The 24,321-nt window shown below is 48.0% G+C and overlaps 1 protein-coding gene across 1 annotated transcript in view; it reads left to right on the forward strand.

Moving 5' to 3' along the window:
* The first annotated feature begins 11,293 nt into the window (after window positions 1-11,293).
* Window positions 11,294-24,321, forward strand: part of LOC140717736 (sorting nexin-32-like) — a 62,134-nt gene continuing 49,106 nt past the window's right edge. The window contains exon 1 of the mRNA XM_073031451.1: window positions 11,294-11,454. Coding sequence (XP_072887552.1) covers window positions 11,413-11,454 — 42 coding nt within the window. The 5' untranslated portion in view covers window positions 11,294-11,412. The remainder of the gene's footprint in view (window positions 11,455-24,321) is intronic.

Consider the following 24,321-nt stretch of genomic DNA (forward strand, 5'->3'; position numbering starts at 1 on the left):
CATAAAAGACACTACACCTTACAAGCCTTGAGTCAATTTTAGAGTCAGAGTCCCACAAATTATATTATGACTGATTTGTTATTCTAGATAGGACAATCCATAATAACTGTCTGGAAATAATATCACAGGACAAACAAGCAAGGACAATTTATTTAATAGATACAGCCATTCCAAACACTCACAAAGTACAGAAATCAGTAAGTGAAAAAACACCAGAAATATGCTGAATTAAAAGAGGAAATTGAAAGACTATGGAATATGAACAGGGTATACGTTATACCAATAGTAATATCTACAGCTGGTGTGGGGCCCAAGGGCTTCTGTGGCTCCGTCCCAATGGTAGTGGCAAGACGATAGCATGGCCTGGATGGAGACAGCGCTCTTTGTAGATGTGCTCAGTGGTGGGGAGGGCTTTGCCTGTGGAGGACCGGGGTGTAGCCGCCATTGTTGTAGACTGCTGGGCCCTGGCGTCGCCGACAGGATCACTTTAAGTCAAGACAAGTCACTTTTTATTGTCATTCCGACCATAACTGCTGGTACAGTACACAGTAAAAACGAGACGACGTTTTTCAGGACCATGGTGCTACGTGAACAGTACAAAAACTACACTGAACTACGTAAACCAACACAAAAACTACACTAGACTACAGACCTACCCAGGACTGCAGAAAGTACACAGAACAGTGCAGGCGTTACAATAAATAGTAAACAAGACAATAGGCGCAGCAGAGGGCAGTAGGTTGGTAGTCCGATGGCTTGGGGGAAAGTCTGTCACATAAATAATCAGCTGAATGGCGCCGTCCGGGATTCTGTCCGTTTCTGTACTCACGCCGAGTATTTCGTTGCCACAGATGTAGTCCAATTTAATGTCCATTGGAGAGCAGAATGGACGGGAGAGCCGGCCGGCTAGGGCTTGCTTTTTTCCTGGCACGGACTCCTGCCCGCTCGCCTCGCTTCTGCTCCCTCGCACACCATTTACTCTGTCCCCACCTCCAGCCACCGGCATCAGGCAACTCCGAGGTCTGCAGGCCCGATTCCCTCAGCATATTATAACATATTAGAACCACAATGCTCAAGATGTTGGAGGAACTTAGTGAGTCAGGCAGAATCTATGGAGAGTGTCCCCTCCGCCATCTACCTATCACCCCTCCACCAAATGCATGTCAGCTCTTGCTCTACCTCCTTACACTGATCACCTCTTCTCTATAGAAACAGCCCAGCCCATCACGGGTAAAGCCCTCCCCACCACTGAGCACACCTACACAGAGCGCTGCTACGGGAAAGCAGCATCCATAATCAGAGATCCTCACCCCCCTCCCCAGGCCATCAACTGCTGCCATCAGGTAGAAGGTACAGGAGCCTCAGGACTCACACCACCAGGTTCAGGAACAGTTACTACCCCTCAACCATCAGGAAGGAGGTACAGGAGCCTCAGGACTCACACCACCAGGGTCAGGAACAGTTATTACTCCTCAACCATCAGGCTCTTGAACCAGAGAGGATAACTTCACTCAGCCCATCACTGAACTGTTCCCACAACCTTTCAGGGATCTCATGTTCTCGATGTTTATTCATTTAATTATTTTTCTTCCTGTATTCGCACAGTTTGTCATCTTTTGCACACCGTTTGTTTGTCCATCAAGTGGGCAATCTTTCATTGATTCCATTGTGTTTCTTTGAACGTGCCGCAAACGCCCACAGGAAAATGAACCTCGGGGTTCTATATGGTGACATACAGTACATGCACTCTGAACTCTGTGCTTTCAGTACAGATGAGGCCCATTGTGGAGGATGCAGAGATTTGCCAGGATGCTGCCAGGATTAGAGGGAGTGAGCTGCAAGGAGAGGTCGGAGAAACTCGGGTTGTTCTCTCTCGAGCGTCAGACGCTGAGCGGAGACCTGAAGTTATGAGATCAGACTTCAAAGTAAATTTCAGAGCACATATATGTCACCATTTACAACCCTGAGACTCATTTACCTGCAGGCATACTCAACAAATCCACAGAGGAATAGCCATTACAGAGTCAATGAAAGGCCGCACCAACTTGGGCGTTCAACCAGAGTGCAAATAATAATAAATAAGTAAATAATAAATAAGTGGAAATAAATAATAATAAATAAATAAGCAATAAATATTGAGAACGTGAGATGAAGTGTTAACACAAAGTACACTGCAGATGCTGTGGTCAAATCAACACGTACAAAAAAGCTGGATGAACTCAGCAGGTCGGGCAGCATCCGTTGAAACGAGCAGTCAACGTTTCGGGCCATTTCAACGGATGCTGCCCGACCTGCTGAGTTCATCCAGCTTGTTTGTACGTGTGAGATGAAGAGTCCTTCGAAGTGAGACCAGAGGTTGCGGGAACATTTCACTGACGGTGCATGAAGTTGAGTGAAGTTCTCCCCTCTGGTTCAGGAGCCTGATGGCTGAGAGGTAAAAACTGTTCCTGAACCTGGTGGTGGTGGGGGGGGTCCTGAGGCTCCTGTACCTCCTTCCTGCTGGCAGCAGCAAGAAGAGAGCATGTCCTGGGTGGTGGGGGTCCCTGATGATGGACGCTGGTTTCCTGTGACCACACTCCATGAAGATGTGCTTTATAATTCCACTTACTGGGCTCAGGTCAGGACCTCCGAAATAATAACACCAGTCAGTCAGGCCATCAGAGTCTTTTCCCCAGGGTATAAATGTCGAGAACCAGAGGCAATGATTTTAAGGTTTGAAGGGGGAAGCTTGAAGTTGAAGAGAGAGGCAGGCGTTTTTTTTATGCAGAGAGCGGTAGGCGCCTCGAATGGGTTACCAGGGGCACTAGTGGAGTGGGCATTTTGGTGGAGTTAAGAGGCTTTCAGATGGGCACATGAATATCTCTGCTCATTACCACCATCAGGGAGGAGGTACAGGAGCCTGAAGACACACACTCAACGATTCAGGAACAGCTTCTTCCCCTCTGCCATCAGGGAGGAGGTACAGGAGCCTGAAGACTCAACGCTCAACACATTAGGAACAGCGTCAGCTGTCCAATTTCTGAACAGTCCACGAGCCACACTAATTTTGCACTCTTCATGCACTAATTCTTTTTCTATAATCATTTGTACGTACTGCAGCACTGTCCTGCTGCCGCGAAACGACAAATTTCACAACATATATTCCCCGATAATAAACCTGATTCTGAGTTCCGAACTCCGATGTGACGGGGATGGAGGGAGGGTGGTGAACCTGCGGAATTCGTCGCCTCAGGCGGCTGTGGAGGCCAAGTCGTTCGGTATACTTAAGGCGGAGGTTGATAGATCCTTGATGGGTCAGGGCTTGAAAGGCCCCGTATCTCAGAAAGGGAGTGTTGTCATTGGAGAGAGTCCAGAGGAGGTTCACGAGGATGACTCCGGGAATGAAGGGGTTAACATATGAGGAGCGTCTGGCAGCTTTGTGCCTGTACTCACTGGAATTTGGAAGAAGATTGGGGGCGGGGGGGGTGGGGGATCTGATTGAAACCTACCGAATGTTGAAAGAACTGGAAAGGGTGGCTATGGACAGGATGTGTCCTATGCTGGGGATATCCTGAACTAGGGGGCACATCCTCAAAATTGAGGGTCGACTTTTTAGAGCAGAGGAAAGGAGGAATTTTTTTTTAGCCAGAGAGCAGTGAATCTGTGGAATGCTCTGCCACAGGCTGCGGTGGATGCCAAGTCCATGTGTATACTTGAGGTGGATCGTTTCCTGATTGGTCAGGGCATCAAAGGACATGGCGAGAGGGCAGGTGTGTGGGGTTGAGTGGGATCTGGGATCGGCCATGATGGAATGGCGGAGCAGACTCGATGGGCTGAATGGCCTAATTCTGCTTCTATATATTTTTTGGTCTTTTATGAAAAATACACAGGACATTTAGCATAATTTGGCACTGAGATCAGATCAGCATGATGGGCCGAATGGCCTGTTCGGTGCTGTACTGTCCTACGTTCCGTGGCCTAAGAGAATTTCCCTCCCCAGATACACACAGTGCTGGAGGAACTCAGCAGGTCAGGCAGCATCTACGGACACGAATAGACAGTCGACGTTTCCGGCCGAGACCCTCCTTCAGGACCGAGAAGGAAGGGGGTAGACACCAGAATTAAGGATTGGGGAGGTGGAGGAGGAGGAGGGCTGGAAGGTGATGGGTGAAGCCGGGTGGGTGGGAAAGGTCAAGGGATGGAGGGGAAGGAATCTGAGAGGAGAGGAGAGCGGACCGAGGGAGAAAGGGAAGAGGAGAGGACCCTGATAGTCAGGCGAGAAGAGCTAACAGGTCAGAAGTTGGGGTGGGGGGGGGGGGGCAATTAGTTTATCTGAAGGAAAAAATCGATGTTCATGCCATCAGGTTGGAGGGTACCCAGGCGTTGCTCCTCCACCCCGAGGGTGGTCTCACCTCGGTACAAAAATCGCTCCTTAGGTACTGCCTGACCGGCCGAGCTCCCCCAGCATCGTGCGCGTCGCTTCAGCCTCCAGGATTCGTGGTCTCTCCTGCGCTTCCATACCAAAACTGCTCTGGCACATCTGTGGTTAAATTCTATCGCAGCAGAGAAAGAGCGGGTGGGGTGGGGTGGGGGGAGAAATAGCTGAGAGCTAACTGTCCCTGAGTCATGCCTCTAGTACTCTTGCCAATGGAGTAGCTAAGGAGGAGCCAGGAGTCAGATACTGGCTGCGTTACCAAGACAGGCACCAGCAGGACGGGCAGGCAGTGTGCACCTCCCCCGGTGATTCCAGCCACATCCTCTGCACCCGGAGCAGGGCGGGGCACATCCCCAAGAAAGACGGCGGGAATGCGGAGTCGGATAGGTGGGGCTCTTCAGCTGAGGGGGAGGAGGCGGGGGGGGGGGGGAGGGTGGAATAAAGGCTTTGTTTTAACTCGTCCACAACAACGCTACCTTCTCTTTATTTTGATGAGTCGGCCTTTGGCTGCACGGCGCTCAGGTGAAATGGGAAATCTTCGACCAGACGATCAAGTCCGCGCGGCGCTTCACGGCGCCAGCTGCAGGGTCGGGGTTTGGCAACCAGCTGCTCCCTGTGAGGAGTTTGTGCATTCTCCCCGTGACCGCGTGGATTTCTTCCAAGTGTCCTCACCAAACAAGGATCCATCAAACTCTGCCTTAAATATCCCCAATGACTTGGCCTCCATGGCCGCCGGTGTCAACAAATTCCACAGATTCACCACTCTCTGGCTAAAGAGAGTCACCTCTGTTCTAAAAGGACACCCCTCTATTCTGAGGCTGTGTCCTCTGGTCTTAGACTCCCCCACCATGGGAAACGTCCTCTCTACATCCACTCAATAGAGGTATTTCAACATTTGGTAGGATTCAATGAGATCGCCCCCTCATTCCTCTGAATTCCAGTGAGTAGAGGCCCGGAGCCATCAAACACTCCTCATATGATAAGCCTTTCAATCCTGGAATCATTTTTGTGAACCTCCTTTGAACCCTGTCAGCTCATCCTTTCTTAGATCTTGGGGCCCAAAATTGCTCACGATACTCGCCAGTGCTTTATAAAGCCTCAGCATCACATCCTGGCTTTTATATTCTAGTCCTCTTGAAATTAATGCTAACATGGCATTTGCCTTCCTCACCATAGATTCAACCCGCAAATGAACCTTTAGGGAATCCTGCACAAGGACTCCCAAGTCCCTTTACACCTCAGATTTTTGTATTTTCTCTCCATTTAGAAAATAGTCTATGTTTTATTTCTTCTGCCAAAGTGCATGACCAGACACTTCCCAACACTGTATTCCACCTGCCACTTCTTGGCCCATTCTCCTAATCTGTCTAAGTCCTTCTGTAGCCTCTCTACTTCCTCAGATCTACGTGCCCCACCACCTATCTTCATATCGTCTTTAAAATTGGCCACAAATTCTACCATCCAAATCATTGACATATAACATAAAAATAATCAGTCCCAACACAAACCCCTGCGGAACACCACTAGTCACCGGCAGCCAACCAGAAAAGGCTCCCTTTATTCCCACTCTTTGCCTCCTGCCAATCAGCCACTGCTTTATCCTCGCTAGAATCTCTCCCGTAACACCGTGGGCTCTTAATTTATTAAGCAGCCTTATTTGTTCAAGGGCTCATTTATTATCGAAGCATGGGTCCGTACACAACTCTGAGATTTGGCTTCTCCAGATAGCCATGAAAGAAAGAAATAACATGAAAGCCATTCAGAGAGAAACATCAGACCCACCTCCCACCCCCTGTACAAGAATGAATGGTATCCCGACCATTGAACCCCCCACACACAAAACAGAACAGGAACATCGACCCCGCCCCAAAAAAAACAACCCCTCTCCCCACACAAAGAACGAACAGAATATCATCCCCCAAACGCTCTCCCCTCACACAACTAAACAGAAAAGGAACAGGTGATTTAAAAAAAACCCACACAGAATATAAAAACCATCAGTCAAGTTTGGAGCCTTGTTATTGGTTCGGGTTGGAAGGTGCACCGCACAGGATCAACCTGCTCCCTCCCACCCCTGTGTTTAGCCTCTAAGTGATGTTGATTTGTTCAAGCAGCTGCTGTAGACTAGTCGGGCCGAAAGGCCTGTAGGCGTGCCGCATCGTTCTATGACTCTGTCTCACGCTCTCGACCTGCAGAGAACCCCTGAGACTAGTCCTGACGAAGGTTCTCGGCCCGAAACGTTGACGTCGCTTCTCCCTATAGATGCTGCCTGGCCTGCGGCGTTCCACCAGCATTTTGTGTGTGTTGTTTGAATTTCCAGCATCTGCAGATTTCCTCGTGTTTGCTCCTGAGATTCTTCTCCCTCTCGGAGATGAAATTTCTAAGCTCCCCAGTTTTAAATCCATTCAAACTGCAGTTCACCTTTTGCCCGTTCAGGGCAGCGGTGAAGGTCCTCCGTCTCTGGCGGCTGTCACGGCTTCCATCATCGTGAGCTCGGTTTACACTACCGTCAGTCATTCCAGACCCGGGTGGGGACTCAGGAACACCGTCCCACTCAGATGTAGAAGGATTCTTCAGTGCCGTTCCCATAACTATTTAGCTTTACCGGTCAGGGTTGTTAACTCCGAACCTGGAGGACCGGTGGACCACTCTCAGACTTGCCTCTAACCTTTGACCTGTTTGGCATGTGTGACCCTACCAGGAGCCAAAGCCCTGACCCCAACCAGTACAGCTTTCTGGGTCAAGCCTCCAAACCCAACGATAAGGTGGTGGTCCTCTTGGAGGAACTTGCAGTGATGACTCTCCCGCTAATGAAAATATTTACGCTGCCATGGTCCCTGAGGATGAGTAAGGCAGCTTCCAACCCTTAATAAACCACAAGCGTTTCACATGACAATCCTAAGGTGTTAATTCACACCTTTAACGGCAAATTTATGTAATTACTTGAATTAAAGTTCTCCAGCGGACCAGGTGTGATCCCAACTCTCGTCCCTGCTTAGGACATTGTCTTACGAATTATACTGAAGATCACCAGGGGCTGCAGAAACTTGGGAAGTGGCCTCATAACATAACACAATCACAAATCAATCACCAGAAGTTAGGCTTGACCAGGGCGGCGCCATCGTGTGGCGGTTAGGCAGCGCCTGTGATCACCGATCGGAGTTCGATTCCCGCCGCTGCCTGCGAGGAGCTTGTACGTTCTCCCCGAGACCGTGTGGGATTTCCTCCAGGTGCTCAGGTTTCCCCCCGCGGTCCGAAGACGTGCTGGTTAGGGCGCGCTCTGTCGGCGTGGGAAGTGGAGCAACACTTGCAGCTAATCTCTTAAAACAAAACTGGTTTCTCTGGCATGTCAGAAGCTGAAGGGAGAAATGATAGACGTTTGTAAGATTATGGCAGGCAGGGGTAGGGCAGACAGTCTGAATCTTCTCTCCCAAGGTAGAAATTGTCAATCACTACTATTTGAGGAGACTTGGTATGTCACCAAGGCCCCTCACGAGTTGCTACAGGTGGGCTGCATTCTAAATTGTGGCATCACCGTCTGGTATGGATTGGCTACGGCACAGGTTCGGGAAAAGCTGCAGGAAGTTGTAAGCTCGGCTGGTGCTCTCATGTCCGGTCTCCCCTCAATCTCCCAGGACACCTTCAAAAGGCGATGCCTCAAAAACGGAGCGTCCATCATTCAGGACCCCCATCACCTCTTCTCATTTTTACCATCAGGTACAGGAGCCTGAAGACACACACGCTCAATGTCGGACGCAGAGGCTAGTCCGTCGAGCCTGCTCCGTCATTCAGTAAGATCACGGTCATCTTCACCTACCTGCCTTTTCCCCATAACCCTTAATAGCCCTATTAGGCTCGACATGGCTCCTACACATTCCATGCTGACCTCATCATTCACGCAACTTATTTATACTTAAGACAACAAACTCAACCTGTTCATCTCCACCACCACTCTCCTCTGTGCGGTGGAACTGGTCCTCACCCCTCAACGATTTCTCCTTCAGCTCCTCCCCTTCAATCAAAAGGTGTAGCCATGGGCACTTGCTACACCTGCCTTTTTGCTGGCTGCATGGAACAGTCTATGATACAAACCTACACCGGCATCGCTCCCCTACTCCACATCGATGGCTGCATTTGTGCTGCTTCCTGCAGCCATGCAGAGCTCGTCAATTTCATCAACTTCACCTCCAACTTCCACTCTGCCCTCAAATTTACCTGGTCCATTTCTGACATCTCTCTCCCCTTTCTTGATCTTTCTGTCTCCATCTCTGGAGAAAGCCTATCTACTGATTTCTTTTTTAAACCCACTGACTCTCACAGCTAACTGGACTATACCTCTTCCCATCCTGTTACTTGTAAAAATGCCATCCTCTTCTCTCAGTTCCTCTGTCTTTGCCACATCTGCTCTCAAGATGAGGCTTTTCATTCCAGAATGAAGGAGATGTCTTCCTTCTTCAAAGAAAGTGGATTCCCTTCCTCCAACATCCTCGTTGCCCTCAAACGCATCTCTTCTGTTTCATGCACGTCTGCTCTTACCCCATCCTCCCGCCACCCTACCAGGGATAGGGTTCCTCTTGTCCTCATCTACCACCCCACCAGCCTCTGCGTCCAGCACACAATTCTCCTCAACTTCCACCACCTCCAACTGGATCCCACCACCACACACATCATTCCCTCCCCCCCCCCCACTTCCTGCTTTCAGCAGGGATCGCTCCCTACGCGACTCCCTCGTCCACTCGTCCCTCCCCACTGATCTCCCCTCCTGGCACCTGCCCCTACACCTCCTCCCTCACTACCATTCCAGGCCCCAAACAGTACTTCCAGGTGAGGCGACATTTCACCCGTGAGTCTGTTGGGTCACCTCCTGTGTGCGGTGCTCCCGGTGTGGCCTCCTGTATATCGGTGATACACGACGCAGATTGGGAGACTGTTTCGCTGAGCACATTCACTCTGTCCACCACAGGAAGAGGGATTCAGGTATTCTCCCAGTGATGCTTTTGTTTGATGCTACTGGCATACGTTGTGAAATTTGTTGTTTTGTGTCACCAGTACATTGCAATATATAATAATAAAAGAATTATAAAATACATTAAGAAACAATATACAATATTTAATTGAATTAGTGCAAAAAAGTGCAAGAAAGAACGAAAAAGAAAATAGTGAGGTATAGTGAAAATATTGAGAGTTCATGGATTTGGATACCAGAGTCAAATTGTATATGCTTACTTTGACAATAAGATGAACTTTTGAATCTTCAGAAACCACTGCAAATATCAATACTTTAAAAATTCTGTACCTGTTGGAAATCTGGATTTAAAAAATTAGTTCTGGAAATGCTTAACAGGTCAGATCTGACATAGCTATAAACTGAAGAGAGGAGATGGCACCAGTGAACAACGTGACCAACAGGGACGGTGTACAAAATACTTCTTTCAAATACGATCCTGTTACTATTGAAACCTGTGCTTTATATTTCGCTGGTGTGTTTTTGGGCTGTTTGTCTGATCAGGCACTTTGCTGCCTCTGAAGGAGTTCGGTGAGATTTCGAGCGGAGAGAGCGGCCTGGAGCCCACGAGACCTAGAGAGACCGTGATAGACCCCATTTTCCGCCAATTACAGTGTCGAGCAAGTTTGAGATCAACAAGGACAAGTCCGGAGTGTTCAGTGCCGTTGGCATGCGTTCGACCAGTTGCCATCTCTCCCTCAGCTGCCGGAGGAAGGTACCTGCATTTGACTGCTCTCTCTCTCTCTCTCACAGCTCCTGGAGGAAGGAAGGACAGCATCTGACTGCTCTGAGTCTCTCTTGCTCGTGGCTCCTTTAGGAAGGTGCTTGCGTTTGACTGGGTGATCCCCCTTTCTCTCTCTCTCTTGCTCGATGTGGCCGGAGTCTCGTTTCTTGGGCAAGGTTTAATCGGTGTGGTTTACAGATCGGACTCTGTGGTTCACATTGTGAAATCTTTCGGGTCACTCGTTCTTTTTTAAAGATTGCTATTTTGTGCGAATTTCATCGGGGCGGACTGGCTCTGCGACCTGCAGCCAACCAACGACACCGTCAGTGAACTGAACTAAGCTGAGCGTTTCCCGGACTGTTCCAAGGACTCTGTGGTCTGATGTTTCATACTCTGTGCGTAGTTTGTTCATTTTGTTCTGTCATTTGCACGATTTGTTCGTTTATTGTGCACATTGGGTGTTCAACGTTTTCTTTCAGCGGGTTCCACGGTGTGTCTTTGTTTGGTGGCTGTGGGGAAGGCGAATCTCAGGATTGTTTAAGGTCCTTTGAATCTCTGACCTGATGTCGCGCTCACCTGTCTGACGTCATCGCGGCGTTACGTCACCCCTCACCTGGATCCCGACGTCACCCGCGCCCGGCCACGGCCAAGCCGCGTTCAAAATTCCCGCCCAAACGAAGGGTGCGTGGAGGCTGATGGGAGTTGGGTCGGTCAGCTGACTGATCCGCGGAAGGAGGCCGCCGTCTGGAAAATTCTCTTCCCAAAGTTCATTTAAACCATCTCTCCCTCAGAAATCGACGTTAAACTAACGCAGTGTTCCGCTCCTACCCTTAAATGACATATTTATTTTAAAACATGTTACGCAGACTTCTTAACTTCTTTTCTCCCGTTAAAGGAGAAAATTATCTTCTTGAATCAAGTAGTATGTTGAAAAGAAAACTGTTTTCACGGTTTAAACCGGGCGGGTGTGCGGAGAGTTAAAATAATAACCACCAAATGTAAAACACGGGTGTGTGGGGGGGCGGGGAAATTTTTACCTGTTTACCCTTAAGAACTAGGCGGGCCATGTTTGATTGACGGGAGGTCGGCCAATGGGAGGCAGGAGGGCGAGCGGCCTAGCCAATCGGAGCCGCGGCGGGGCCAGCTGCCGAAGAGGCGTGCGCGTTAACAAGAGGGCAGCGCGGACGGGGCTTCGTGGGCAGTCTGGACCTCCCACCGTCCTGAGGAGTCATCCCAGCCAGGACTGCAGGCGTCCTGGTCGGTAGAGCGATGGAGGAGCACGCTCACCTGTTCGAGGGGGAAGATGCCAAGGTAATATTCTTAACAGGCAAATCTGGTGAACTGGAAACCCCTTTTGCCTCGTTCCTCAGTCAGCAGACCGGTTAAGAAGTGGGTCAGCTGATGCGGGCAGTCAAGTGCTTGGGAGGGAGGGAGAGAGACTGTGATCGGTAATCTGCACTTTAATTTGCAACGAAACAGCCCTAATTAGCATTTTTAAACCTCTTACTCACTCCATTCTTCAGTCTCTGAGCTCCCTTGTATTTTGCTGCCTGCTGCCAATTGTAAATTGTTTCTTGTTAACGCGATAATTCCCCCCTAAAGACTTGTGTTCAATCTGTGTCTTTCTCTGCCTCTGTTTTTTTCCCCAGTCCCATTCCACCTCCAGTACTCCTCGTTCTTACTTGCTAGGATGAAACCTCCCCATTTTTGACGGGAGTTAACCCCCATAAACTAGGCCAGTGCTGAGGGACGGAGTTAAACGTTTGGAAAGGGGAGGGGCACTGTTGTCTGGAGGTGATGAACTAAAAAATCCTACTTTCCCTTGGGAAGGGCCGGATGTAACAGACGTAGTGGCCAGGAATGGTATAAAAACTACAGGGAGATATGACCGCTAGTTGAGTGATGTCGCAGCACTCAGCATCAGTGAGACCGAAGAACTGATTGATTGTGGACTTCAGGAAGGGGAAGAAGAGGGAACACACACACACACCAATCCTCCTAGAAGGATCAGAAGTAAAGAGAGTGAGCGAGTTCAAGTTCCTGAGCGTCAGGGCCTAACCTGGGCCCAACGTATCAGTGCAGCTGTAAAGACAGTGACTGTATTTCATGAGGAAATTCGTTATGTTTCCAAAATCACTTGCCAATTCCAACAGATGTACTGTGGAGAGTATCACTGTCTGGTATGGGCGGGGTAGAGGTGACATCCCTCCCCTCTTCCCCCCTCCCCCCCACTTTCTTCCAAACATAAAGTTATAGCCCTGTCGTGTTAGCCATCCCTACCCTGGGGAAAAAGTCTCTGGCTGTCCACTCGATCTATGCCTGTTATCATCTTGTACACTTCTATCAAGTCACCTCTCATCCTCCTTCACTTCAAAGAGAAAAGGCTTAGCTCGCTCAATCTATCCTCATAGGACATGCTCTCTAATCCAGGCAGCATCCTGGTGAATCTCCTCTGCACCCTCTCTAAAGCTCCCATATCCTTCCTATAATGAGGCGACCAGAACTGAACACAATACTCCCGGTGTGGTCTGACCAGGATTTTATAGAGTTGCAACATTAACTCTCGGCTTTTGAATTCAAATCTCCCCCCCCCCCCCCCCAGCCCCCACTAATGAAGACCAACACACTGTACGCCTTCCTAACTGCCCTGTAAATGTGTGCGTCAGTTTGGAGGGATCTGTGGATGTGAACCTCGAGTCCCCTCTGTTCCTCTGCACCGCTAAGAATCCTGGCGTTAACCCTGCACTCTGCCTTCAAGTTCGACATTCCAAAGTGAATCGCTTCACTTTTTTTTTACAAATTGAACTGCATCTGCCACTTCCCAGCCCAGCCTCCTGTCAGTGTCCCGTTGTAACCTATGGCAACTCCTACGCCGTCCACAGCTCCACCAGCCTTCACGTTACCTGCTCATTGTCCATCTCGCTGAACAGTCTCGACCTAAAATGTCAGTAAATCCTTTCTTCCCCCACAGAAGCAGCTTGAACTGCTGAATTCCTCCAGTTGACAGTTTGTTATTCCTCAACCACCAAGACTAGATAACCCTGGTCACTTTTATTTATAGAGTTACAGCGAGGAACAGTCCCCTTCGGTCCTTTGAGTCACGCTGCCCAGCAATCCCCCTGATTTAACTGCAGCCTAATCAATGACCAATTAACCTATCTACCAGTCCACCTTTGGATTGTGGGAGGAAACGGGGCACCCAGAGAAAGCCCACAGAGGGAGCGTACATACTTCTTACGGGCAGCAGCGGGAATTGAACCTGAGTGGCTGGTGTTGTAAAGCATTGTGCCAACCACTACGCTACCATGCCACCCTGGTTAACCTGTCCCATCTCTCTGTCTAGAAAAATTGCTAGTTGACTCTGAAGTTTCTTGCATTGGAGTTCGATCTTTGATACCTCGTTGACTGAGGGGAATGTTCTGAGAGATGAACTAGATTTGATGGGCCAAATGGTCTCCCTGTCATGAGAAACAGGAATAATGTCTTGGGGACATGGAGGGCTTAGTGGATGAGCCTAGGACCAGAGGGCATAGCCTCAGAAGGGCATTCCTTTAGAATGAGAGAAGGGGGAATTTCTTTAGTCAGAGGGTGGTGAATTTGGAAATTCATTGCCACAGGTGGCTGTGGAGGCCAAGTCATTGGGTATATTTAAATTGAAGGTTGGTGAGGTTTTGAAGGTTACTTTTATTTGTCGCATGTGTATATTGAAAGATACAAGTGATAGATGTTGTTTACATCAATGACCACTCATTGATTACTCCGGGCATTAGAGATTACGGGGGGGGGGGGGGGGGGGGGTGGAGAAGAAGGCAGGAGAATGGGGTTGAGGGGGAAAATAAATTGGCCATGATGGAATGGAATTGAATGGCCTAATTTGCTCCTGGGTCTTGTGTCTCCCTCACACAGAGAGAGTATTTTTGATTGTTGGAAACATTCTGAGAGCTGAACTGGGCTTGAAGGACCAAATGGCCTCCCTTTTGGTGAGAATGATATCTTGGGACTTCCTAACAGGGAGAGGAAATTAGTTTGCGTTTCTCTAGATCCTTTTTAAATTTTTTTTTGGTGTCATTATCGGATGGGCAGTAAGTCTATTTATATAAGTGAGTTGAACACTAGAAACTGGGGCATCGAGTGTGGTGATTCAGGATTAGACTTGTATCATGTGTTTCACGTGTCCTACTTTCATCAGATGGTAAAGGATTTCTACTTTTTACTTTCTGAGGAGAGATGGGTCAGTTTTGTGTTGAAACCCTGTTAGCAACCTTTTTTATTCCCCTTCCCCCATTCAGTCCTGTCCTGATTTCTAAGTTTGCTTTTTAGGAAGCAGTAGTTGAAGTATTTATAGTCCTCTGACTGTACATAGTGGTGGGGTGGAGATGCATCCCTACCAAAGGAAGGGTAAGGCGCTCCTTCCCTCCGATCTACAAAACTTCCCAGGGCCCCACTCTTCTCTCTGGCAAGGTGCAGAAGATCCCTTGGCCGTTATTTGCAAAGGAACGCAGATTGTCTAATAAGGTTGATCGTGGTTCATTTGGTCAAGTATATTTTCACCCAGATAAATGGCTGCCTCAATTAGTTGAAGCTTCATGGAGATAGTTAAGCAGTTCTTTAAAATACATTTTTAAACTAAGTTTTAAAAAAATTTAAGTGAAAATACGGAACAAATTTGAACACTATCAATAACACTGCACTACAATAAAACAGTATTAGTTCCTAATAGTTTATGAAGGAATTCATCTAGTGTACACTGTCACGTTCTTTTACTTTTTGACTGTAAATGAACAAATTCAGCACCCGACACCTAGTACTGTGCAGGTAATGGACAGTCTTCACACAATGCTTTCAACAATTGCATCCTCCAAATCTTCGTGTTCATTGTAACATTCAAGGTGATTGTCGATACCTTCAAATTCTTCCTAGTTCTAATTGAAGTAGATGAATCGTTTAATTTTCACTCCCGGCTGTTTCTGGCATCCCTGGGCCTGAATGCTTGAGACCGCGGTGAGCAAAAGAGTTATGGTTTGACTTGCTGCTTGCATCTCGTCACCTATCAGTGACAAAAATCACTGCCTTTTTGAACACAAACACACACTACTGATGCTGTATAAAAACTGCACACTCTAATCACGGTGTAGTGCCAAACGGCTGCACAAGTGCAAGTAACTGACGCTAGTTAGGACCTGATCAGCCACAGTCTCCTGTTCCAATTAAGTGGCTTAGTGTCACCCGTGGGCTAGGTATAGCACCTGCTTAGCCCCCACCCCCACAGCCCCTCTCCCCTCCCCACAAGTCAGGGTCATGAGCAGGTGGTGGATGGTCGTACGAGCAGCTGGTGCAGATCACAAGTCCTGATTATGCGACCACTGACGCCAGGCAGACAATCTCTGAAGAGTATTGATAATGGCTGGGGGGCGGGGGGTCGCCTATCCTGTAAAGGCACTTCCCAGAAGAAGACGATGGCAAAACCACTTCTGTAGAAAAATCGTGGACAAAGACCGCGCTCGCTCACGTCACACGACACGGCGCGTGATGAGGAGTGTCCCAAATAAACGAATAAAGTCCTGGCAATCTTATCGATTAATTTTAGAGTTGTCCCAATTAAGAGGCTGCCCTGATCAACTGGCGTCCCGATTAAGTGGAATCCGCTATTTCTTTATGAATGAATGTGCCCGAATTAAATAATCTGGGGCCTCTGCCAATCACCTGAGCATCTACAAGCTGCTCTGTCAGCAGTGCGTCTTTTTTATGATTGGCAAGTGATCCAGAAAGCATTTGCGAAGGTTCACAATCAGGTTTAACGTCATTGGCATGCGTCGTGGAATTTCGTGGGCACTAGTACGTTGCGATACGTATTAGTAAAATCTTAAGTCGTGCAAAAGGAGAGCAAAGAAAGAAAAATAATGGTGAGGTAGTGTTCACGGGTTCAAAGTCCATTCAGAAATCTGATGACTGCGGGGAAGAAGCTGTTACTAAAATGCTGAGTGTGTGCCTTCAGGCTTCTGTATCTCCTCCCTGATGGTAGCAATGAGACAAGGGCATGTCCTGGGTGATGGGGGTCCTCATGATCGATGCCCCCATTTTGAGGCATTGCCTTTTAAAGGTTTCCTGGATACTGGAGAGGCTGGATACGTGATGGAGCTGGCTGAGTTTACAACTTTGGGCAATTTATTCCCCCACCCCCCCGATCTTGTCCTCTCTATACCAGACAGTGATGCAATCAGTTAGAGCACTCATAAATGTCTCCGGGCACCGATATGACCAGCGTCCATAAGTCGGTACGGTATCTCAGGTAAAGCAGCTGAAAAAAATCAAAGATATCTTAAAGTGGAGGGGGTTAAACTGTTCCTAAACTGTGCAGGTGTCCCTGATGAAGCTCCAATCCCACTGTTATCAGACACTTTATCTGTATGAGAAGATGGACTCTCGCAATCTGCTTTGTTATGACCTTGCACTTTAATATCGGCTGACACTGCCTTTCTCTGTAGCTGTAACGCTCTGCGTTGCTGTTTTCATCTTGGGTGGGACCATAGGCTCCCAGCGGTGTGTTGGCCGCGATAACCATCCTCCTGTGCAGCAGAGAGGTTGATTCCAAGGGGCCAGTTTCTCTCCCCCCCCCCCCCATTTGATGATGGGTCGGTGTCCCACTGGTACATAGGGGTGAGCGTAGTGCTGTTTCAGCGCCAGTGACCCGGGTTCAGTACCGTCGCTCTCTGTAAGGAGTTTGTGAGTTCTCCCTGCGTGGGTTTCCCCCGGGTGCTCCGGTGTTCTCCCACGTTCCAAAGACGGACCAGTTAGTATGTTAATGGGAGCAATTGGACGGTGCAGGCTCTTCGGGCCATGCTGAACGTGTACAGTCAGCCCTCCTTATCCGTGGGGGAATTGGTTCCGAGACCCCCCCGCGGATACCAAAAAAATGCGGATGCTCAAGTCCCTTATTTAACCTGACTCAGTGCTGTGGTCTTTAGGACCCAGCGGAACCCCAGACTTTATATAACATGTTCAGTACAGTGGACATTAGGACCCGGTGGCGTAGCTCTGAATCCGCGGTGTTTCTGTTCACAAAAATAATCACGAACGCAATTGGAAAATAAGGTGGAAGTAATAAAGCGATCGGAAAGAGGTGAAACGCCATCGGTTATTGGAAAGGTGTTAGGCTACAGTCGGTCAACGATCGGAACAATTTTAATGGAGCATTTGAAAGGCCCTGTCCCGATGAAAGCTACAGTTATTACTAAGCAACGCAATGGTTTAATTATTGAAATACGTACGTTTCTTAATTGTTTTATATGCATAGAAAGGTAAAATATGTACTATATACTAAGACAAACATTTGACTAACTGATGCTAAATAATACTGGATGTACCTGTTCCGTCTTCAAATCCGACTTAAGGACGGACTCGGGAATGGAACTTATTCATAACCTGGGGACTGCCTGTACTTTTAAGTCATTTCTAGATTACTTATAATTAATACAATGTAAACGCTATGTAAATAGTTGTTATACTGTATTGTTTAGGGGAAAATGACAAAAAAAAATAGTCTGTACATGCTCAAACAACGAGTGCTGGAGAGAGAACCTCCGGGTTTTCCCGATCTGTGGTTGGTTGAAGCCGCGCATGCGGAATCTGCGAATAAGGAGGGCCGACTGTATAAAGTAAGTCACTTTTGTACGTGTCCCCGAGAATACGCCATTTCCGTTGTAGTGAATGGCATCAAAGCACATCAGACCGATAAGAAAGAACAATTATTGCCGTTGGAAGGGAAGGAAAATACTTTTTGCTGTCTTTAGAAATGAATTGTATGCACAATGGGGGCTTTTGAATTTTCTAGTATTGTGGGAGCTCGCTCGTGGGTGTGTCTGTAAGTCATAGTTTGTTAGCCGAACTTGTATGTTTATTCATTGACAAGATGCATTATTATCAAAGTTTGTGTACGTTGTACAACCTTGAGATTAGTCTCCTTACAGGGAGCCACGAAACTGTGAGACCCCAAAAGAACCCATTTTAAAATAAAAAGATTGTCAAACACCCAATGCATTGGGGGGGGGGGGGGGGTGGTTGTAAGCAAATAGCATTTCTCCTTGGAGCGACGGAGGATGAGAGGTGACCTGATAGAGGTGTATAAGATGAGAGAGGCATTGATCATGTGGATGCTTTTTCCCAGGGCTGAAATGGCTAGCACGAGAGGGCACAGTTTTAAGGTGCTTTGAAGTAGGTACAGAGGAGATGTTAGGGGTAAGTTTTTTTTTAATGCAGAGAGTGATGAGTGCGTGGAATGGGCTGCCAGTGACAGTGGTGGAGGTGGAAACAATAGGGTCTTTTAAGAGACTCCTGGACAGGTACGTGGAGCTTAGCAAAATAGAGGGCTATGGATAAGCCTAGGTAATTCTAAGGTAAGGACATGTTCGGCACAGCTTTGTGGGCAGAAGGGCCTGTATTGTGCTGTAGGCTTTCTATGTTTCTATAATTATACCCACCATCATGGGCACTAGCTTCTGTAGCGTCCAGGGCAGCTTCCTCAGAAAGGCAGCATCCATCATTAAGGACCCCCAACACCCAGGTCATGCCTTGTTCTCATTGCTCGTTCAGAGGTACAGGAGCCTGAAGACACCCACTCAGCGATTCAGGAACAGCTTCTTCCCCTCTGCTATCTGATTTCTGAACGGGCATTGAACCCATGAGCGCTATCTCACTACTTTATTTATTTCTATCTTTGCACTAATTTAATTTAACTTTAATTCGCATTTTTTCTCTTGTGTATTACAATGTACTGCTGATGCAAAGACAACAAATTTCAAGACATGCCGATGTGAATTGGGATTCTAATTTGTTTTACAAGGAAGAGCACAGTTGGAACAAACAAAATGCAAAGTGTTTACAGCAGTCATGGTGTTGTTGATCTGTGTAATTAGGTGTGTGCCAACAACAAATGGTTTAAGGCAGGGGACCCCAACGCACAGTGCACGGACCTCTTGCTTAATGGTGTTGGTCCATGGCACAAAAAAAGGTTGTGAAGCCCTGGTTTAAGGGAAGTAGCTGTTCCTGAACCTGGTGGTGTAGGCTACCGGGCTTCTGTCCCGCCTGCCCGACGGGAGCCGCGCGATGTTGGCGTGTCCTGGGTGGTGGGGATCTCTGATAGACATTCCCTCCCTGGAGCAGAGCAGATGCTAACATGCCGTGACTGAATGCTGTCACGGGCTCGAAGGGCCGAGTGGCTGCTGCTCATTTTGAGCATCAAGTTCTCAGATGACTGGCCGCCGACCACTGGTTCAGTGAGAGTTGGCTGCTTGCTCGTCCGTTTGCAGGTGGATTTGGTGAACTGTGCTCTGTCTCATTCTGAATGCTCACTTCTGCTTGGCACCCATCTGTTAAATTTTCTTTTTCAGTGTACAGCCCACGGGTTTGGCCCGGTTGCTGTCTCATCCCATTGAGTTGGGTGAGATTGCAAGATAAGGGGTGGGAGTGTATGCAGAAGGTCTAAACATTTAAACTTTGATCTCTTTCTCCCCCCCCACCTCCGCCCCAGTAAAGTTTTGTGTATTTTGCCTTGTGAACTTTATACCCAGACTGATAAATTCTGTGTATACAGCACCCGTACTGCTGGGAAAAGTCCCTTTGCAAATCACTACACCGTAAGCAAACAGTGCTGATGCTTTAAAAGACAAGAAGACTGAGGAGCAGAATTAGGCCATTCAGCCCATCGAGGCTGCTCGACTGTTCGATCATGGCTGATTTATTTTCCCTCCCAGCCCCATTCTTCTGCCTTCTCCCCCATAACCTATGTCACTAGTAGGAGTGCCATAATGGAGAACCTCTCTCCCTCTGCTTTATCGGAGGTTGACATTGGAGAGGGTTCAAAGGTTCATGAAAATTATTCCAAGGTTGAAAGGCTAGTCATATGATGGCTCTGGGCCTCTCCTCGCGGGAATTCAGAAGAATGAGGGGGGATCTCGTTGAAACCTATCAAATGTTAAAAGGCCTAGATAGAGAGAACATGGAGAGGATGTTTCCTATGGTGGGGGGGGGAGTTTAAGACCAGAGGACACAGCCTCCGAGTAGAGGGAAGAAATGTGAGGTAAGTGACTTTGACTGTGGAATGGATGTTGGTGCCAGATGGGGTGATATGAGTATTTCAGAAACGACTGATCTCCTGGGATTTTAACCCACAAGAGTTTCTAGAGTTTACAGAAAATACTGCGGGAAAACGGGAAAAAAATCCAAGAAAATTCGTAGGTTTCTACAAACAATTACGTAAACGGATATGTCGGCCTCAATTATAAGCCAATGTAGGCAAAATTCCAGACCACAATGCACAGAGTTCACCGTGCAACCAATCAGCGATGAGACCTCCTTCCTACATCACAAATGAGTTTCCATAATGAGGGCCAATCAGCTGGTTGACACGTATATAAAGGCCGAACGTACCGCAAGTGTACGGCACACTGATGACGTCTCCTCGCATGCTGACGAAGAAGTTTGCAAATGGATTGCCAAGATCGGAGAACAGCTCAACCCTTCGTTTTCGCAAACCTTCTCTGGACCTTCTCCAGTGCCAGTGTACGGGGTGGGGAGTGTTCTTGTTCCTCGGCATCGCCACCCGGTATGGAGTCTCCAATGATACAGAGGGTTTGCCAGCTCAGCCCCTTTCTGCCCCCCCCCCCCCCCCCCCCCAGAGGGGACATCTCCAGGAGGCTTGAGTGCAAGTTTTCTCACAAGAGCTCCTGGTGTGTTGCATGCAGGTTTAATCAGGGATGCTGGTTTGTTTCCCGCTCTCAGCCTGTGAGAGAGTGTTTCTGATCTGTGATTTATTTAACCATAAAAACAATTACAGCACAGAAACAGGCCATCTCGGCCCTTCCAGTCTGTGCCAAACGCTTACTCTCACCTAGTCCCACCGACCTGCACTCAGCCCGTAACCCTCCATTCCTTTCCTGTCCATATACCTATCCAAATTTTTTTTTTAAATGACAATATTGAACCTGCCTCTACCACTTCTACTGGAAGCTCGTTCCACACAGCCACCACTCTCTGAGTAAAGAAGTTCCCCCTCGTGTTACCCCTAAACTTTTGCCCCTTAAAACTCTCAACTCATGCCCTCTTGTTTGAATCTCCCCTACTCTCAATGGAAAAAGCCTATCCACGTCAACTCTATCTATCCCCCTCATAATCTTAAATACCTCTATCAAGTCCCCCCTCAACCTTCTACGCGCCAAAGAATAAAGACCCAACTTGTTCAGCCTTTCTCTGTAACTTAGGTGCTGAAACCCATGTAACATTATAATAAATCTCCTCTGTATTCTTTTTTTTCCTCTCTCCCCTCCCACTGTTGCTGTAACGCAGACTCCTGCAAGGGCATGGAGCCAGCGGATCAAATCCGTGCTGTCTGTGGCGCTAATGTCAATCAGCACTTGCAGTCATGAACACGACGCCTCCGGCAGTTGACAGCAGGTGCCGCCTGTGGTCTCGGCCAAGCCTGGTGCGCCCGTGGAGGGGGAGGAAGGGGCGGGGCAGGGTGCACGAGCAGCACCACTTCAGTAGCTTGTTCTCACTGGCCATTCCACCTGGGGCCCAAGTCTTGTAATGTGTGCCAGTTCCACTGTGCCTGCTGTTACGTTGCTGGTGCTGTTTCAAAACTCCTTTCCAAAGACGTACGGGTTACGGCTAGGGAGTTGGTGGTGTGCTATATTGGTGCCGGAAGCGTGCAAGCTGGCCCCTGGCATGTCGTCAGAATGTGACCGTTGGGGCAAACGATACACTTCACTATGTTTCAATGGACTGGACCTGTGACAAATAAAACTAATCTTCAGAAAGGGCAGGTTGAGGGAACGCATAGAGGGATCAGAAATGGTGAGGGGGAGTAAGTTCCTGGCTGTTAATATCTCTAAGGATCTAACCTGGGCCCAGAGTATCAATACAGCTACAAAGAAGGCACGACGGTGTCTACATTTCATTGAGTTTAAGGAGATTGAAAACTTGTACAGTTGTACTATGGAGAGCATTCTAACTGGCTGCATCACTGTCTGGTATGGGGGGTGTGGGGGCTACTGCACAGGGTTGAAATCAGCTGCAGAGAGTTGTAAACTCAGTCGGCTCCATCACGGGCACCAGCCTCCGTAGTATCCAGGACATCTTCAAAAAGCAATGCCTCAAAAAGGCAGCGTCCATCATTACAGACCCCCATCACCCAGGACATGCTCTCTTCTCATTGCTACCATCAGGGAGGAGGTATAGGAGCCTGAAGACACACACTCAATGATTCAGGAACAGCTTCTTCCCCGCTGCCATCAGGGAGGAGGTATAGGAGCCTGAAGACACACACTCAGCGATTCAGGAACAGCTTCTTCCCCGCTGCCGTCCGATTTCTGAATGGACATTGAATCCATGAACAACACCTCACTACTTTTTTTATTTCTGTTTGCATGACTTAAAATTTAACTATTTGTATGTGTTTACTGTAGTTAATTTTTTTTCTGTTATGTGTTGCATTGTACTGCTGCTGCAAGGTTAACAAATTCCACGGCATATACCAGTGATATGAAATCTGATTCTAATTATAAGCTTCTCTGTTGGAGGTGTAATGCGTTTCAACGCCCACGTGAGAAATAAACTTGAATCTCAAATCTAACAGTTGTAACATGGGTACATTGACGCACGCAGCGAAATGAGCAAACCGAGGACGTGCTCGGGGCAACCCGCAAGTGTCGTTACACTTCTCGATTCGGTCCCTCTCCTTTGAGGCTGCCTGATCTGCTGAGTCATTCCAGCCTTTGTATTCTTGAGAGATCTTGGCCCACATAGCCGTCTAAACCTTTCCTTGCCGTGTACCTGTCCAAGTGTCTCTTTAAATGTGATTCTGTTTGCCTCCTGAGCCCCCGAGAGATTCTGCAGATACTGGAAATCTTGAGCAGCAAACACAAAACGCTGGAGGAACTCTCCAAGTCGGGCAGCATCTGTAGAGGGGAATATAGAGTCCATATCGAAATGATGCAGCCAGTTAGAATGCTCCCCACAGTCCGTCTGTGGAAATTTGCAAGTTGTTTGGATGGCAAACTCAAACTCCCAATAAAATATGGTGGCAATCGTGCTGTCTTTGTAAGGCACCCGGGAGAATGTACAAGTTCATTACAGACAGCAGTGGGAATCGAAACCTTATCGGTGATTGCTGCCACTTTAAAGCGATTGTGTGTTAACAGCTACACTACTGTGAAGGCCCACACTCAGGCTACGTACACACTACACCAGATAAATCCGTAACTGAAGCTTTTTCTCTTTGTTTTTGCCCGCCGTCCACACTAAAGCAGCGTTTTCATCCCCCGAAACCGGTGCTTTTCAGAAAAGCTTTCCGGGGCATGTGTTTTTGAAAACGCCGCTTGGGCAGATCAGTGTGGGCGGGGTAACCGGAGAAATCTGAAAACGCTGTCAGACGGCAGCGTGCCATTTCATTGTTTTCCTGAACACAAGCTAACAATTTCAGAGCGGACGGCAACGAGACTGAAGCCAGAAGAGTTAGAAATGTACTCACCAAATACTTTGACCCATAACTTACTGAATAAATAAGTATACTCACTTTGCCCTGTTTTCTGTCCTTGCTTGTATGAAGGTGGTTTACCTATTTATGCAAGTACTTCTCTGACAATAGATGTGTAACAGCCTAATGTAACATCATATAGAAATACAAGATAATGCTGACGCAGACATGTTTTACACATTTAACAAGGTACTTTATTAATGCAACAGAGTTAGTCAGTTTTTCAATGTTCGTCATCAGCTGGGTCATACAGTCTGTGAACTCCCCGTCGGTTGCCTCCATACGCTTCAGTATTTGTTGTTTTGTTTTTTTTTAAAGTCCTCCTGTGCAAGAGCCAACAGCTGCCCTTCGTTTAAGTCTTCCTAGTCTGTAACTGCACAAACGCGCACTTTCACAGCAAGATTTGACACCAAACATGTCGCTTGTTTTCTGTAAATGTGTCCCGCGCATGCGCAGTAGGAGGAGATTTGCCGAAATTTCCGTTTCAATGCGGTTGGAGATCTTTTTAAAATGCATAGTGTGGATGCTTATCGTTTTTACGCGAAACCGGCGTTTTCAAAATTATCCGTTCCAGTGTGGATGTAGCATCAGTGTTTCTTCCCCTTCACTACCAGGTTTCTGACTGGCCCATGAACAGTACCTTTTCTGTT

The sequence above is a fragment of the Hemitrygon akajei genome, chromosome 28 (assembly GCF_048418815.1).
Source record: "Hemitrygon akajei chromosome 28, sHemAka1.3, whole genome shotgun sequence".
Lineage (NCBI taxonomy): Eukaryota > Metazoa > Chordata > Chondrichthyes > Myliobatiformes > Dasyatidae > Hemitrygon > Hemitrygon akajei.